The 17175-nt window shown below is 49.4% G+C and overlaps 1 protein-coding gene across 1 annotated transcript; it reads right to left on the reverse strand.

The window, feature by feature from the left end:
- Positions 1 to 587: 587 nt before the first annotated feature.
- Positions 588 to 6155, reverse strand: NKX6-1 (NK6 homeobox 1). The gene is made up of 3 exons (XM_004430908.3): positions 4950 to 6155; positions 3097 to 3269; positions 588 to 845 (listed from the first exon to the last, which is right to left on the reverse strand). The coding sequence occupies exons 1-3, from the start codon at positions 5617 to 5619 to the stop codon at positions 588 to 590; spliced, it is 1101 nt and encodes a 366-aa protein (XP_004430965.1). The 5' UTR covers positions 5620 to 6155.
- Positions 6156 to 17175: the final 11020 nt, after the last annotated feature.

Genomic DNA, 17175 nt, shown 5'->3' on the forward strand with positions numbered 1-17175 from the left:
AAAGCTCTTAAAAGGGTAAGGGAGGAAAAAGGAGGTCCATCTTTTTATACCAAATCCAAAAACCATTTTACATTTTAAATATTCACAATAAAGTAACTTCTAGTCAGTGTGACTCACGATTTATTTACAAAGAGCCTTCAACAGGTTACTTTACTCGGCACAGCAGTCGGGGCGGGGGGGGGGGACCGCCCCTCTTCCCGTCTGTGGCGGCCGCCCGCCCGCGCGGCTCCGAGGTCTCTTGCGCGGTGGGTGTCGACCCTTCCAGAACACCTCTCCGCGACCCGCGCCGCCGTCTGGGGCAAAGGCAGGGTGGAGATGGAGCCCCGGCAGCGGGTCTGGGGGACGGAGCGGGGCGCGGAGGGAGGTCCGCTGCGAGTTTCAGGCGCGTTACTGATGCGGTGCGTTGCGTGCTCCTTTCTGCCTTCTATCGACCCCCGAGTCTCACCCCCCACCCCCGACCCCTCCACTTCTAGGTTAAAAAAATAGATATGTACATCTCAGAAAACAGCACAGGGCCCCGCACCGGCCGGGGCCCCGCCGCCCGGGGCGGGGGGGCGCGGCCGCGGGGCCCGGGCGGCGGCGGGCGCTCAGGACGCGCCCTCGCCCTCGGCCGCGTGCAGCAGGAGCCCGCCGCCGCCGCCGCCGGACTTGTGCTTCTTCAGCAGCTGCGTGATCTTCTCGTCGTCCGAGTTGGGGTCCAGGGGCTTGTTGTAGTCGTCGTCCTCCTCCTCGTTCTCCGAGGCCCCCTTGAGCCGTTCGGTCTCCGAGTCCTGCTTCTTCTTGGCCGTGGCCATCTCGGCCGCGTGCTTCTTCCTCCACTTGGTCCGGCGGTTCTGGAACCAGACCTGGGGGCCGGGAAAGGGGAGGAGGGGGAGACAAGGGCGGAAGGAGTTTAACGCGAGCAGAGCCGCGACGCCACCTCTCCCACATCAGCTGTCGCTGCGGCGGGCCCCTGACGGCTCGCCGCCCTCCCTCAGAGACCTCCCTTGTCTGGGCCGTCAAAGTCAGTCTCGGCCGCCCCAGGTTCCTCCGAGTAACAGGCACCAACAAACTGCCGTTGCCATAGCGATTGTAACACACGAGTATTGAGGTTGTCGGTGAGCGATTTCTCAGAAGAGAAAAAACTTGGAAACTTAAAATGAGTCTCCCTAAAAATGAGTCCGCTTTCCTACTTTCTAGTTTGAAGTAGAAAACTTTTCCCCTTCGTCAAGTTGCCATAATGACTGTGATTTTATTCGTTATTTTCTTTCTTAAATTAAGATATTTCAAACAACCTGAAGTGTACTTTCTTTCTCTGTGTGATTTGTGGAAGAAGGCACAGCATTTACCCCAATTTCCTCTGCTCTCCTTTTCGTTTTTGGATATTTGTCTGTTTCACTTGTCTCAGGAGGACTGAATACACACAAACATGGTACCCCTCCCCATTTACACTTGGAATGTATGATGTAAAGCTAAAAAAAACCTGCTAAAACAGAAACCTCAAATCACTAATGATAAACCAACATAAATGCATGAAAATATTTAATAGCTCAGTCAAAATCATCACAGTAGTTTCTCTTTTTCTCTTTCTCTCTGTCTTTCTGATTTAATGTTTTTCATAAAACCAAAGTCAAGGCTAAAATTTTAATCAGTTATTTTTTAAAAGTGAAATTTTGCAAGTACATTATTTCTCATTATTAGGATTACATTATTTCCCACTATTAGCATGCCTATTCTCTCAAATATTATTTTAATATTGTTTCTCCCAAAACATTTTTTATATACAAATACTTTAGGCCTATTCACTATGTTTGACACCGTGTTTGATACACATATTTTGAACTAAAGCATCAGCAATAAGAAAACAATTTCTCAAATATATTGAATTATCTTCTCTTATGCTTCTCAACCATTTTCTCATCCGTTATGTATTTTATCTGGAGAATCAGAATTGTTAAGAAAGTGATTTTTATTTTCTTTATACAGCTATAATAATTCACTTTTAGCCACACAGACATATTTATGGTGACAAATGAAGACCCCCAGATTACTGTGGTAGGCTCTGTACCAACCACTGCAAAAATAATTTTAACTGTGATGATATTCTAACGGTCACATACAAAATCACTCCTGAAATGCATTTTATGATGCTCCTCCAGGGGGAAATACACTCTAACCAGCAGAAATGGCTAATGTTATTCCTACTTAATTTAAAGAGCAACAATATAACTAATGAAAACAGACTTACACACCAAAAAGAAACCCCAAATATAATAAACTGAAGAAGAGGAACAAAAGAGAATACTAGAAATATAGGAAACCACTAGATTTAATTTATCTAGCTGGCTCAATCCCTTTATTTTTCAGGGAAAGATGTCTCAAATGTGATTCCCTGGAAATACACTGTGCAAGTCAATTAGAAGCTAAGTGACATTTTAATTATAAATTGTTGTCACAAACAATAAAATATCTTATATCTGTTGAAAAACTTATTTTAAACAGAATTCAATTTCATAATACAGTAATAATCTTGTCAATTCATTTGGAAAATTACTATTCCAAAGTGATTGCTTTCAGCTAAACTAAAAGCAGATTCATCTGTGCTAAGTGGTTAGATCCTGTGGATTTATTTATTTTTTTTAACTCGCAAGTTAATATAATAGCACTATAATGCTGATCTACATGAGGAAATTATATAACTAGTGGAGCCTGAATTGACAAACAAAAGCTTGAATATCCTTACAAATAGCATAAATAGAAGCTATCTAACTGGTCCAATCTATTCTCGGGGCTGATATTTCGGTAAGGCTTTTATTCTCTAATAATGGCGAGTTCACCCAGCACATTCTGCTATCTTGATTAACCTAATTTCAAAGGCAGGGGCTTGATTCCTTTTGTTCATCAACAGTTTGCCGGCCCGGGAGACCCCAGAGCCTTTGTAACCCCCACCTCCACCCCCTTTGCTTATCTCATCTTCTCCCCAGGCCCCTCAAACACGCACCCCCCGTGCTGCTGTTTATAGTTTGGTGTGCGTGTGCGTGTGCGCGGAGCGCGCGGGGGAGGGGGAGGGGTGGCGGAGAAGGGGTCTATCCCTCGAGGTTTGCAAGGTCCACTCACCTTGACCTGACTCTCCGTCATCCCCAACGAATAGGCCAAGCGAGCCCTCTCGGGCCCCGCCAAGTATTTCGTTTGTTCGAAAGTCTTCTCCAGGGCGAAGATCTGCTGGCCCGAGAAGGTGGGTCTCGTGTGTTTTCTCTTCCCGTCTTTGTCCAACAAAATGGATCCTTGATCTGCGAGAACAGATAAACAAGGGAAGGAGAATAACAATCGGTGACAAGCGGCTCCACTGAAAGGAAACGAACTCGATAAACAATGTTTTGGTGGGAAAGGAAAGCTTATTCCGCCGTGGGCACCAGAAACGTCGTGGCGCCTCCAGTCCCACCGCGCGTCTCCCTTGGCCTTTTTATGCCCACCTGTTTTGAAAAAGCCGGGTGTGTTTGGAGCAGCAGTAAATAACCTTCTGCCCAACCCGATGTCAGACAGCGAGGGACCGCACTGCTCAAGTTTGCCGGAGCCGATTAGCCAGGCCCCGGTCAATGGAAGAGTGCGGGGAACAAGGCCCCTCTCGCCTTTTCCTCCAGTCGGGGCTCGCTTGGCCCCGGAGCCTTTGCATGAGGATGCCTAGTTCTTTTCCTTGAACGCTTTCCTAACCTGTGTCCGCGCAACAAAGGACGCCTTGTTTTTGGCACACAAGAGAGGGAAATCGCCTCCAAGTCTAACGCCGCTGCGGCCGAGGGGGAGGGGGCGCCGCCTTTGTTGGCGGCCCCTACACGGCAGTCCAAACGAATACAATAGCGTCTCCCTGACACCCTCACCCGCCCGGGCCGCCCTCCGTCCCGAGGCTTCCCAGGGGAGCCTCCACTTGGTTCCCGCAACTTCCCTCAGGAACTGCCGCTCAGCCACACGGAAGAGGTCCGGAGACTTAGACGAAACTTTGGGGACTCGGTCAAATGCAAAGAATAGAGCGAGCAAAGGACCCAGGGCTGGGCTCCAAAGGCCACCTGGGAGGCTGGGAGCCTCCGCGGCGCGGTGGCCACCTGCCCAAAAGATAAGAGTGATCCCGGGGCAACTGGGTTTCAAGCAAGGTCTCCGCGGGATGCTGCATTTTCCCCGTCCTTGTCTCGTCACCTCGTTCTTCCTGCGGTTCTTTCTCGTGTTACGATGGCCCTCAGTATGCCCGGGCCCAAGGCTTCCCGGCGCCCCGGGGCCGAGGCAGGTGGCAAAGCGAGGGCCCGGCGGTGGGGAGCGGCCCGAAGTGACTCGGGGCTCGCCCTCCTCCGCGGGCCGCGGGCCTGTCTCCAATGGGCGCACCCGGGCCGAGTGTACTCGCGGGGCGAGGGCGAAGAGGTGAGGTGGGGACACCCTGAGCCGAGACGTCCTTCTAAATACACGCGCTCCGGCTCAAGGATGTGGACAGCTCGTCGCTGCCGGTCCCCACCGGTTCACAGAGAGGAGGCCAGTTAGGCTGGCGAAGGTAGAATGGGGCCCTGGCCGGCAGGCAGACGCCGGGAAAGCAGAGGTGCGGGCGGGGTAGCAGTGGCCTTCCCTGCCCTCCCCACCTCTTTAACCCAGGCCAGGCTTGCGGTTCCGGCCGGGCCACTCCGGGAACAGCTCGGGCCTCAGATGAGACATACGCCCCGCACCGCGTTGTGTTCCACGCGGACGCATGCACACCCGCTCCGCGAGGCGTGCCCAAGACTTGGGGAGAGGGGGGCGCTTGGAGGCAACCACGCGAGCTGAGGAAAGCGAGAATCCCTCGCCGAATGTCCTGGCCCCGCCTAAAACGTGCGATTTCAGCGCTGCCAAACTACTGGGGAGGCAGGACGGTGGACTGACCCGCATGCACTCCACGGGCCACGACCCGAGAGCGGGCAGAAGACGCACAACCGGGCGCGGGCGATCGTACTCACGAGGGGTGCAGGCCAGGCGCGCGTCCCTCCAGGGCGGGCTCTGCATCACTCCTGGCCAGAAGATGGGCGTCCGGCCGGGCAGCTCGGCTAGCGGCTTGGGGTACCGACCCACGGCGGCCACGGCAGCGGCGCTGGGGCTGAAGTAGAGCCCGGGCGGCGGCGGCGGCGGGCTCAGGCTGCTGAAGCGGGGCAGGCCGGCCAGCAGCCCCGCTGGCGATGAGGCGGCGGCTGCGGCGGCCGCGGCCGCGGCGGCGGCAGCCGAAGCGGAGGAAGCGGAGGTGGACGAGGAAGAGGAGGAGGAGGAACCGGAGGGCGAGGCGGAGGGCAGGGCGGCCCCTGAGGCCACGGGCATGGAGGGCCGGCTCAGGATGTCGTTGATGCCGTGTGGGGTGGCGGCCGAGAGCTGCTGCGGGGGGCTGCCCAGGGACGAGAGCCCCCCCGCGGCCGGGGGCTTCAGGCTGCCTGGGTTGTGGGCGCCCAAAGGCGGGGAGGGCGACGATGAGGAGGACGAGGAGGACGAGGAGGAAGGGGGGCCAGCGGGCAGTGGGGGGTACGCGGCAGGGTACAGCGGGGTCTTCATTTCGGCCATGCTGTGCAGGGCGGCCAGGGGCGGGCTGCTGAGCAGGAACGCGCTCTGCCGGGTGCCCTCCATTGCCCCCACCGCTAACATCCCACGGCCAGGCCGGAGCCCGCAGCCACGCAGCGAGGGCGCCGGCCGGAGCCCCCGGCGGGGCTCAGAGGAGCGAGAAGAGCCGAGGGCGCGAGCAAGGAGTCGCTCGGCGCACCCGGAGGCGACCTGCCAACCGGGCCGAGAACGCCGCCGCCGAGAGTTGCTCTCGGAGCTGCGCAGCAGAAATGTCCAAACACGCCACTCGAGAGGCGGTGGCCGCCGAGACCAGCGAGCGTCCGAGTGGGTTTGGCTGTGCTTTCGCTCCTCCAGTCCTGGATTCAACCTCGGTCTCTTCTCTCCTCGCTTTTCCTCGCCGCTCAAAGTGCTCTACTTCTCATCTTCTCCCCTCGGGAAACAAGCAAAACAAAACCCAAGCCGGCCCCAGAGAGTTTGCAACAAAGTTAAGAGTCACCGAATCACCACTTTGATGTGGCGGCTGGCTCGCTTGCTTTGGGGAGGTTCACAGGACGCCAGGCTCCTCCCGATGCTCTCCTCTAACCTCGCTCGGACGCCCTGCTCTTTGGGCCGCGAGGCTGATTCGCACTCGGCGCCCGCCGCGCCCGGGGAGAGGGCGCATCCAGCCGCGGGAGGGTCTCGCCTCGGGGCGGGCTTCCTCCGCCAGCGCTGCCCGGGGCTGCTGCGCCAGAAAGGGCAGTGCCACAACCCAGCGGCTCCCGGAGTCGGCGCGCCGACCCGCCTTCCCCTCTGGGCCACGGGGCACTCGAGTTGCAATACTGAAAAGAAAAAGGAGGAGGGAAAAAAAACAACCACACGGAAAAACAAAGACCAAGTGTGAAAAGTCTGACGGCTTCAGTTACGGCTCCGCTCGTCTATCCACTTCTGCAAACGGGCCTGGCGACCCCCGCCCCATCCCCGGGCGCCCTCGCTTCCTCTCACTCTCCGCCCTTGCCTCTCCTCTCTCGCATTTTCCTCGCGGCTTTACAGGCTTCGCTCTTCTAAGTCCCGTCCTCTGGCCAAGCTGACCCTCTCCGCGGTTCTTGCACTCCCTCTCTCTCCTCTCCTCTCTCCCTCCGGGCCTGACAGTTCAGATGAAGCTCTCAAAGGTAATAAAACATTTGCATCACTCCCTACCCCTCTTTAGCTGGGGGACGAAAGGGAGGGGGAAGAGGGGGTCCAAAATGAGAACTTTGAACGACGTCACTCGGAGGCGGCCGGGAGGGGCGGGGCCAAGGAGCTGGGTGCGGGCCGGGGGCGTGACCACCGTCTCCAATAGCGCGCAGCCCTGGGCCTCGCGACGCCTCTGGGGCGCGCCCACTCGGGAGCGCCGCGCCCTGTGATTGGCTGAGGAGGGCGAGCCGTATGGCCGCGCCCGCCTTGTCCCCGCCCCCTCCCGCCTCCATCCCTCCTGTGGGCGGGGCCAGGGGCGGGACCTGGCGAGTGGTGCGGTTCCGCCACGGGGCCAGAGGACGCGTCAATTAATTGTGTTAAATAAAATGGGACAGGGGAGGGGGAGCAGAGGCGAAGAGAGTATTACTTTTTAAAGAGAAGAATAATGAAAACCCAGCCCATTTATGGAAAAAGCAGTTCATATTCTTCCCCCCCTGCCCCCTTCGCCCGCTCGCGTCACCCTGCCCCCCCGCGAGCTCGCGACGCCTCACCTCAAGCAGAGTCTGGTCCCCTGTAAAATGGAGCTAACGGAGCAGGCAGCCGGCGCAGCCCTGGCCCCGCTCCTTCTTTTGAAGGGATTAATTAAAGGCCATCTGGGCTCTCCCAGAATTGTGTAAATTAATTTGTTGCTCCTTAAGCCTATAGATGTCCTTAATCCCCTTGTAGGCCGAAGGATCGTCCTCTTCCATCTTTGCCATCTCCCGCTTTCCTTCTCTGTTCTTTCTCCTTCATTTTTCTTTTCATTCTTGGGTCCCCCCGCGATGTTATCATTTATAGGTTTACTCGATTCGCAGGGAACGGAATCAGCATAATGGGAATATTTATTTCTCGTGTGGTGTTTAGACCCAAGAGCAGTGAGCTTTTCTTTTTTTTTAACTTTTCTCCTCTTTGATTATTGGTATTATTTGTTTTAAGTTTACACGGGACCAGAATCACCAAAATTGAGGTGTAGTCTTTAGCTACAGAAGTATCTGGGTATCCCCCGGGGACGGTAAATTTTTGAAAACCTTCTCCAAAACTCTGGCCCCTGCCCAACGAGGGGGGCCAGAGTTGTTTCGGGAGATGGAGATGTCCTGGCTTTGGGGCTGTGGTGACGGGATGTCCAGGGTTTAGAAGTTGGACAGTGGTTCCCTTACTCCTTTCAATCTCTTTCCATCCCTGGCGATCTTTAAACTCCCGGCAGGGTTGAGCTGTGTACGTGAGGAGGAAGACACTTGCACAATTTTAAGATTTCAGGATGTTAAAGTAACGCACCATTGCGAGGTGGTCACTACAACAATTTGGGTGAGATCATTAAGTCAAACTCAATTTGCAGAAAATAGAAATAAATAGCTCAAGAATAAAACGTGGGCGGCACCACCCATGGATGGAGTTTGGCGACGAGTGCCAAGCACCGAAAGCCGAGACGGCTTGTTCCGCATCGATAACCTTCGTTTCCAAAACACTGGGCTTTTAAGGGTGGCAACTTGAGCTTGAGAGTTTATTTTTGTTGTTGTTGTTTATCCTTTATTATTCACTTCTGAGATAAAAGTAGTGTTGTTCTTATTTGGTCCCCCTCTCCCCTCTCCACACTTCTTCATTAACTTCCAGACTGGGCTAAATCCAACGTGAATTATGCTGGGTCGGGCAAGAAGAGAGGTAATGTGGGGACCGTCTGCATTTCCCCCGCCAGGATGCTCTGCTGCGCTGTGGGTCTAAACCACTTCAGCCGGGAGACTGCGGCAGGAGGGTAGCGCGCGGAGCCGGGCCCTGGTCCGGGCTGCTGAGGCCCCTCTGCCTCTCACTTCGTTACAAACGAAACTTTTTCCCGCCTCTGGAGACTCCGGCCCGGCGGTGGCACACAATCTACCACCTGAATTCCCCGCCTGGGCCACCAGCGACCTCCTCACATCCCCCAGGACACCGCATTCTCAAGAACTAGGTAGGAATGGAGAGAGAAGGAGGCTAGTGGTCTCCAAAGACTCCGATTTCAAAAAGCGACTCCCCTTTATTTCATGTAAATATTGTGACCTGGGAAAGAATTGAACATTTTCCCATTATAAATTTAGTATCTTATATGCGGTAAAGAGACAGAAAAATCAGAGAGAGAGACAGAGAGAGATTGAACTCAACCCAACTCCCGGTTAACTGCCATCGGTAAATAGTTGTAAAGCTGGGTGCGAGTAAGAAGTCTCCGTTGTTTGCTTTTATTTATCATTCACGTTGTGGAATTAAAATAGCAGCACTGTTCTTCATTGTAACAATAAAAAAAATCCTGGGGTCTGTGTACCTCGATCCCCGGGGGTGAACCCCGGCGCCTGAATCCGGGGTGGGGCAGCGTGTATTCCAGGCGCACACTGCGCGGCGCTGAAGGCAGGCGGGGGCCTCCCGCCGGTGCTGGCTGTCGTCGATCTGCTCCGTCTGTCTCCGGCTGGGAGCGGAAGAGCGAGGGCGTCCCCGGAGGGGTGGGCTGCCCCTGTAACTCTCAGGGAGAGGTGGCCCTGCCCCTGAGGAGCTAAAACCACCTTCGGGACCGAGTCCTGGAGGAGCAGATACCGATGCTGATGCGGGAGGCACGTTTCTGGTCTGGGACGTCTCTCACAGGCGGCTTGAAAACGCCCTAAAGAGTCAGGACTTAACTCTCCCTCGAGGAACCTGCACGCCTTTCTGCCCCCGACCTAAGAAAGTCAGACATTGCTAAACAACCCCTAGAAGTAGAACATGTAATACGCGGTCGCGACGCCTCCCGCCTCGCATCTCTGCACAGTATATTTGGGGGGGGGGGGCTGTGTTTGAAAGCGAATGATTTGCATATTAATTGAAAAACAAATGAAAGCGGTTTGGAAAATTCTGAGGTTGCAAAAAAGGCTAAAATTGTTCGGGTGAGGAAGGCGACGCGCCCCCTTGACTTTCTCTGACCCTGCGAACAAGCGCAGCTGTTTTCAAGTTCCTGTTTTTAGCCTGCTCCTACTGTTGCGCAGCCCGCGCCATCCACTTGACCACCCTACCCTTGGTCTAACCCTTGACTCAGAACCACCTAGCTCGTTTTGATACTCGAGTTTCAAGTTGAAGGAACAGGCACTAAATTCATGGTAACTCCCAGAAGGAATGCAAATGAAATCTCAGCTAAACGTACTTAAATTCAGCGATCGGGGAGAAATGACAACTATTCTTTCCCAAATCTGTTAAAGTCAAATGTAGGGATACTCAAGTGTAACCACAGGAAGCCAATTCTATACGCGCAAAAAGGGGGGAGAGAGGAAATTATGTGTGTGTTTCAGGCCAAAAACCTCTCTAAAATGTGTTTGCTTGAATTGTGTCTGGACGACTTCTTTAATAACTCCACTTTGGCGGACGAGCGGGGCCTGTTAGGGCTGAACTGGGAGGCCGGCTGGGTTTATGTTAACATTGTAGGAGAGGTCGAGCCGGCGGCCAAGCAGAAACACAAGAGAGAAAGAAGAATGTCCACAAGCTTGGAACAACCCAGTCTCAGAGAAGGAGAGCGGGGGAGGAGGGAGAGCGTGTCCGTCTGTCTCTCTTTGCCTCCTGTAAGCGCTTTGGGTGGGAACTGGACCCTTGGCTGTTTCGGCTGATTAGGAATTAAGGAGCCGATTTGGGAAGGGTTGGGGTACAGAAAGGCCAAAAACGCCTGGTGGCGAAGAGCGTCGTAGGATCCTGTGATCGGCGCCCTCCCAGCGCAGGCCAACACAGAACGGGTGAGAGAAGCCACCAGTGTAGACAGCCTCGTCGGATCTACTACCACAAAGATCTCGAACCTGAAGCCAGGACATCCCTCCGCGATCTTCAGAGTGGCCTCATGGCACTCCTGCTGCACAATCGCAGAGTACGTACAGAGCTCTCTTGGGGGATACGTGCACTCGGAAGGGAAGGTTCTGAAAGGTCCAAGAAATTGGAGAATACTAAAGTCCAGAAGTGTCTGCAATATCAAAATCCGAATTCAGGAAGGAGAGTAAATGCAAGAAAACACCAATGACCTACCAGAGAGAAAACCGGCCTTGAACTTTACCAAAGCACACATAACTTCAGCAAAGCACATATGTGTATGTATAATCCATTCTCCCCAGCCCCCCACCCCCGCCCCACCCAGGCATTTTCTGCAGAGACCCATTTGCTTCCAGGGAACCCGCTTGCTCTGAAGTATATTCTGGAAAACGGGATCCGTTGTGGAATCCTGTGCCTGAAGGAATGTCTGTGGGTTTCTACAATTTCCTTACAGAATAAAATGCTAGTCCGGTTTGATCCACCAGATTAAACAGTATCTGATGTGAACGGCCATGAAAAACTTATACCTGTATAAATAACGTCCACTGAACACAATTTAGGTAATTTAAAACTAGTTCCTCTGTGTCCTGCTAAAAATTGTTGTTCTGACGTTGGTGTGCGTGAGTGTGTCAAAATTTGTCATATATTGACCGATATTTTCAGCCGCCTCGCGTGTGCCGCTCCTTGTTCTTCGGTGAGAAAAAGTTATTTTATTTGCGTCGCAGCTTCGCCTGCAGTGCCTGGGTGCTTCCGAGTCCCTTTTAAAGAAACCCTGAGCAGTTACCGCCCTCTTGTGGAAAAAACTCCTTAGCGTTTCATTCCGTCTACGGAAGACAAGCCTGCTCTGTTGGGCTAAAAGGACTATATTTATTTTCTCAGTGAGGCGGTCTGCTTCTGTGTAACTGCTGTGCTCCTTGATTAACATTTACTTAATTTTTATCTGGAGCACCAAATTCATTAAGTGAAGTGTGGGTCAGGCAGTTCTCGCTTTAATTCAGATAGCAAAGGCCCTCTAAAATGAGCATTGAGATTTTAAATCTTTCCTCTTCACCTACCCTTCTTTATGCCCCATTATTTGACTCAATTGTGATAAAGTAAACTTCAATTTCTATTGGAACTATTTAGTTTTCTACTTTCTTCTCTGATTATCAAAACAATACTATAGGGGCCGGCCCGTGGCTTAGTGGTTAAGTGCGCACGCTCTGCTACTGGTGGCCCGAGTTCGGCTGGCGGGCGCGCACCGCCGCAGGGCTTCTCTGGCCATGCTGAGGGCGCGTCCCACATGCAGCAACTAGAAGGATGTGCAGCTATGACATACAACTATCTACTGGGGCTTTGGGGGGAAAAAAACAATACTATACTCAATACAGAACATTTGGAAAGTAGAGAGAATTATAAAAACATGAAGAGTCACCCTTAATCCCACCTGCAGGGGCAAACGCTTCTGATATTTTGGCATACTTGCGTGCTATCTTTTCTCCAGTCTTTATTCTATGCTTTGTTTTAACAGCTGAGATCATATCGAGTATACAATATTGTATCCTTAAGCCCATTTGTATACCTGTTTTATTCACTTATTGAAGCAGGTACAGACCAGCACTGAGATCTCCCAGCCGTAGTCCCCCGCGAGGGCCCTGCACGGGCCCTGCACATCTGTCAGAAGACCTGGGCTCCGCATACTCCAGCAAACCATAATCCCACAGGGAGGCGGTGGGCTCCAAGGCCAGGGTTCCTGCTCTGATTCTTCCACTTACCATTAACCCCTTAGGATCCGCAGATGCTTTGCCACTAGTCCTCAGAATTTTATGACTTAATAATAATAGCAGTAGCTAACACTGAGTGCCTACCGTTCTGAGTACTCTACAGTATCTATTCAACAACAACTCTGAATCTCTGTATTAGATGCTATAGTTGGCCCCATTATAAGGACGATGAAATTAAAGCACAGAGAAGTTAAGTAATGTGTTTAAGATTATACAGCTACTAACTGGGGAAGCTGGGATTTAAACCCTGGGTAGTTTCCAGAGTCCATATTTTAACCACTGTATTAAATTGCCCCTCTGATAACTGAAAAAAGTTTTTAAATGCATATGAAGGTAGTCTGAAGATTGTAAATTGATAAGTAAATAAAAAGTGAATCTTTGCATATTCCATTACAGAAAAAAAAACACAATTCACATTTTCTTAGGTAAGAAAAACATTGAAGAGAATTTTGGAGCTCATTGAACTCTTTTTTTTTTTTTTTTTGGGAGGAAGATCAGCCCTGAGCTAACATCCATGCTAATCCTCCTCTTTTTGCTGAGGAAGACAAGCACTGAGCTAACATCTATTGCCAATCCTCCTCCTTTTTTTTCCCCAAAGCCCCAGTAGATAGTTGTACATCATAGCTGCACATCCTTCTAGTTGCTGTATGTGGGACACGGCCTCAGCATGGCCAGAGAAGCGGTGCGTCAGTGCGCACCCGGGATCCAAACCTGGGCCGCCAGTAGCAGAGCACAAGCACTTAACCACTGAGCCGTGGGGCCGGCCCTGAACTCTTTTTTAAATTATTCAAATAAAAATTTAATTTCTAAAAATAATATTAGGCCTTGGTTTACACACAAGACAAATATTTAAGTTTCAAAATAATGTTAATTTTAGTTACTTTTGAAAAAGTAATAGACTTTATTTTTAGAGCATTTTTTGGTATTTTAATTACTTTTTAACTTTAATTTTTAATTTTAACATACATACCCCTGAGCTTCACGTGCTGCTCCCTGAACCCAGGAGGGTAGATGATCATAGATTTGCCTCACATATGGTCTAGACTGTAGTTCTAAAAACCACTCAAGGGCCAGGCAGCCTTCAAAACAAACCAGTCAACCTGGCCATTTTATTCTGCAAAATCACCAAGGATGTGGGTTACCCCACTGGCCACCAAGAAAATCTCCAGTTACTTAGGATACTTTACGTATCACGGAGTAATGAGCGAATAGGAGTGGTCCTAAAGCCATTTTATAATCAGCACAGCCCAGCTATCAGCCAACCAGAAGTGAAACCCTGTCTATTAGAATGAATGTGCTATTTACCAGCCTGGGATTCAGCAACCCTGTAGGGTTCTGGTTCATGCTCTACCCCCCTGGCTGCAGTCTTGGGTAAGTTAATTACCCTTTATTGAAACTGGCCCTTTGTCATGCTAACAAGTGACTTTCTTGCAGAAATGCTGGACCTAGTGCATTATCTTTCCTAGAGTTGTCTTGTAGAGGCCATCTTGCAGCAGTTGTAGGCCCTTGTGTATGGGCGGGAGTGGGGGGGGTTGAAATTTACTCAAAGGAAGTGGACTTTCCTGATCTTAATCATCAATGGAAGAGCAGGTCCTTGGGAAGGAAGGAGATGCTCGAAGGCAGGCCTTAGATGATTAGAAAAGAGGAAATGCTTATCTCACTCAGTGTCCCTTGTATTGGTTTGGATTGCAAGTTGACCAAGGTGCTTTTAAGGTAGAGGTTAAAGATCAGCTCTATCACATGCAGGCAAAACTTGATCTAGAAAGGAGGAAATCCTGGGAGGAACCTCAAGTTGACAATGAGTACATTGTATAAACTAGTTTATCTAGTTTCATGACACTCATTTTTTCACTTCAGTTTTCCGTGTGCTATTAGTAAGGCTTTGTCTCAATGTTCTAGCGTGGTCTAGGGCTTGCTCCTGGAAAGTGCAAATCCACTGTCCACATTGGGACAGAACGTTAATGGGAGATCTGTGCCCTGCTAGGCCATCCGGGTTGGCTTTCCTGCTGCTTCTCCCTTCCACCACAGAAATGTTGCCCCCCCTTAGGAAGGAGAGCACTAGTGTATTATAAGAAGTGACAATTAGTGTTTTTCACAGAAATGAACAGCTCTATGTTAGGACTGAGAGATTACAACAAACGGTGATAACAAGGACCACGTTGGTTTAAAACAGTGGTTCTTAACCCTATTAGAACTAGAGCTACCTTTTAATAACAAATATTGGTAATGGCTCTCTTACTACCCTGAAATGATAGTCATAGGTAATATAATCTACCCACACACATAATTTCCAAAAAAATTAATGTACAGCCTGAACTATAATATAAAGGAGAAATAAAGGGAAAATAATTTATAATAATGTAATATGTCATTCTATATGTAAATACATAGGGACTGTCTACACTAAAGACAATGAAATAAACCAATGGACCTTATAGAGAAGCACAATAAATGCAAATACAGGCTGATTGAGTTTCAAATATTATTAGTGGCATTGACAATTGTGTGTTGATTTTCAGAAATGGTGAGTAACTCTTGAATGAAACAAAGTATGCCCTTGCCTTAATTTACATGGAAGTTACCTTCCTGAATAATTCAGTGTTTATTGAAACCATGTAAAAATGCTTTATGTTTATATATAAAACAGTAAATTCTTGGCTCAATAATAAAAAGTAGTTTTTCAGCTACATAAATGTCCATTGAGAGATCTGAAATTTTTACTTTTTCATGAATGTCCCATGCACTGTACGACATCTAGTGCTTATTTTGTGCTCTTGACGTAGATGGAGAAGTGAGGAAAGGGCGTTGCTTCATAGAGGTGAGAACTATGAGTTCTGCCTGAAAATATGAGCTTTCCTCAAATTTCCCTCTAATTGTGCCAAATATTTGGGTTTTTTCCGTCGGAGTTTACCTACTATTCCCTGGATCCACTTTTGTAGTACTTGACTGTCAACATCTCAATCAGGTGGGGAAAAACAAAAACCAGAATGGAGGCACACTGCACGGGAGCACGCCAAGGAAAGAACCAGAAGCACCTCAGTCAGCCCCATGGGAGAGTTAGACCTCACATACACAAAGATAACGTATTGAAATCAGTAGTAGAAGACACTAACCCCCACAAGGGTAAGAACAGAGAGATCTGGAGTTCCCTAAACCCTTTTGAGAAACCCACCTCAGGGGTCCAGGACAAAGACAAATAAAATTGTTCAAACCAATGGAAGAAATATGTCTTACAATCAGCTGCAGTTCTCAGGTTTTGGGCGTCTACTGGGTTGGGATTAGCCTGGATTAGGGTTTAGGAGTCCCAGAATAGTATGAGTTTATGTCATCAGATTATTTAACCTTGGAAGACCTAGTTTTTTCATCTTCAAAATATTGATGAGTGGAGGAGAGAGTTGATTTAGGCCATTCCTATGGTGCCTTTCTATGCTTGTATTCTATGGGTCTAATGATTGACCAACAGCCAGGTGTATACAAAAGGGCAACATAAAGGCAGATATGAACCAGACTGTAGGGCTAGAACTAGGAAACCAGTGAGGAAGCCTAGCAGACTCTGAAGAAGGGCACAAATGAAAATATTGTTCACCAGCTGCTGAGATTTGGCTTCCAGAGGATTGGCTTTCCGGAAGGCTGCTACCTGCTGGCTGTATGCAGATTCCGTACCCGGAGCGGGGCAGCATACTTGTGACCACAGCTCATTTAGGCACTCAATTTTAATTTGAAATAGTTTACATTATGTTGATTTATTACAGCCAAGTGTTCTGCACAGCATTCATTTCCTCAGCATTCTAAGGCCCATAACAAGGGGTAGTTCATTCCATAAAAACTCTCAACAGAATTCCTTCACAATTATTTATTATTTAAAAGGATTATATTACAGCAACAGATCCCAAAGACTTACTGGAAGGATGGCACTGCTGCCTGCCCACAGTTTGGATTATGAAGAGATACGTGGGCAGACACAAAGATGTTTAAAATATTTTGAGAAAAAAAATCAAAATATTTTCCTAGATTTTGGATGCAAATCAAGTCCAGAAACAGAAGCAATGTGTGATACTGGAGTTCTAAAAATAAGTTGAATTTCTAAAATTTCTGGACTATAGTGAGTAGAAAGAGTGCTTTATTAGGAATCAGAAGCCTAGATTCTAGTACTCCGAGTCTGGTTTTCCTCATCCTTAAAAAAATAGATTAAAACATATGTCTAGGGACCGCCCCTGTGGCAGCACAGCGGTTAAGTTCACATGATCCACTTCGGCGGCCCAGTTCGCCAGTTCAGATCCTGGGCGCAGACCTCCTCACCTGTCATCAAGGCATATTGAGACGGCGTCCCACATAGAAGAACTAGAAGGACTTACAACTAGGATATACAACTATGTGCTGGAGGCTTTGATGAGAAAAAAGAAAAAAAGAGGAAGATTGGCAACAGATGTTAGCTCAGGGCAAATCTTCCTCAAAAAAAAAAAAAAATATATATATATATATATTCCAAAACTTTAACATTAATGTTCACAGCAGCATCATTCATAATAGCCAAAAAGTAGAAGCAACCCAAGTGTTCATTAACTAATGAATGGATAAATGAAATGTAGTATATCCACAATCCTCATTTGGCAATAAAATGGAATGAAGTACCGATTCATGCTACAATATAGATGAATCTTGAAAACATATGCTAGGTGAAGAAGTCAGTCACAAAAGATCACACATTGTATGATTCCATTTATGTGAAATGTACAGAACAGGTAAATCCACAAAGACAGAAAATAGATTGGCAGCTCCTTGGGGATGGGATGGGGGTGAGGGGAGCAGGAATGGGGAATGACTGCTAATGGGTACCGGGGGTTCTCTGGGGGATATTGAAAATGTTCAAAAATTAGATTGTGGTGATGATTGCACAACTCTG

Source organism: Ceratotherium simum, chromosome 8 (assembly GCF_057802395.1).
Source record: "Ceratotherium simum simum isolate JZ-2026a chromosome 8, ASM5780239v1, whole genome shotgun sequence".
Classification (NCBI taxonomy): Eukaryota; Metazoa; Chordata; class Mammalia; order Perissodactyla; family Rhinocerotidae; genus Ceratotherium; species Ceratotherium simum.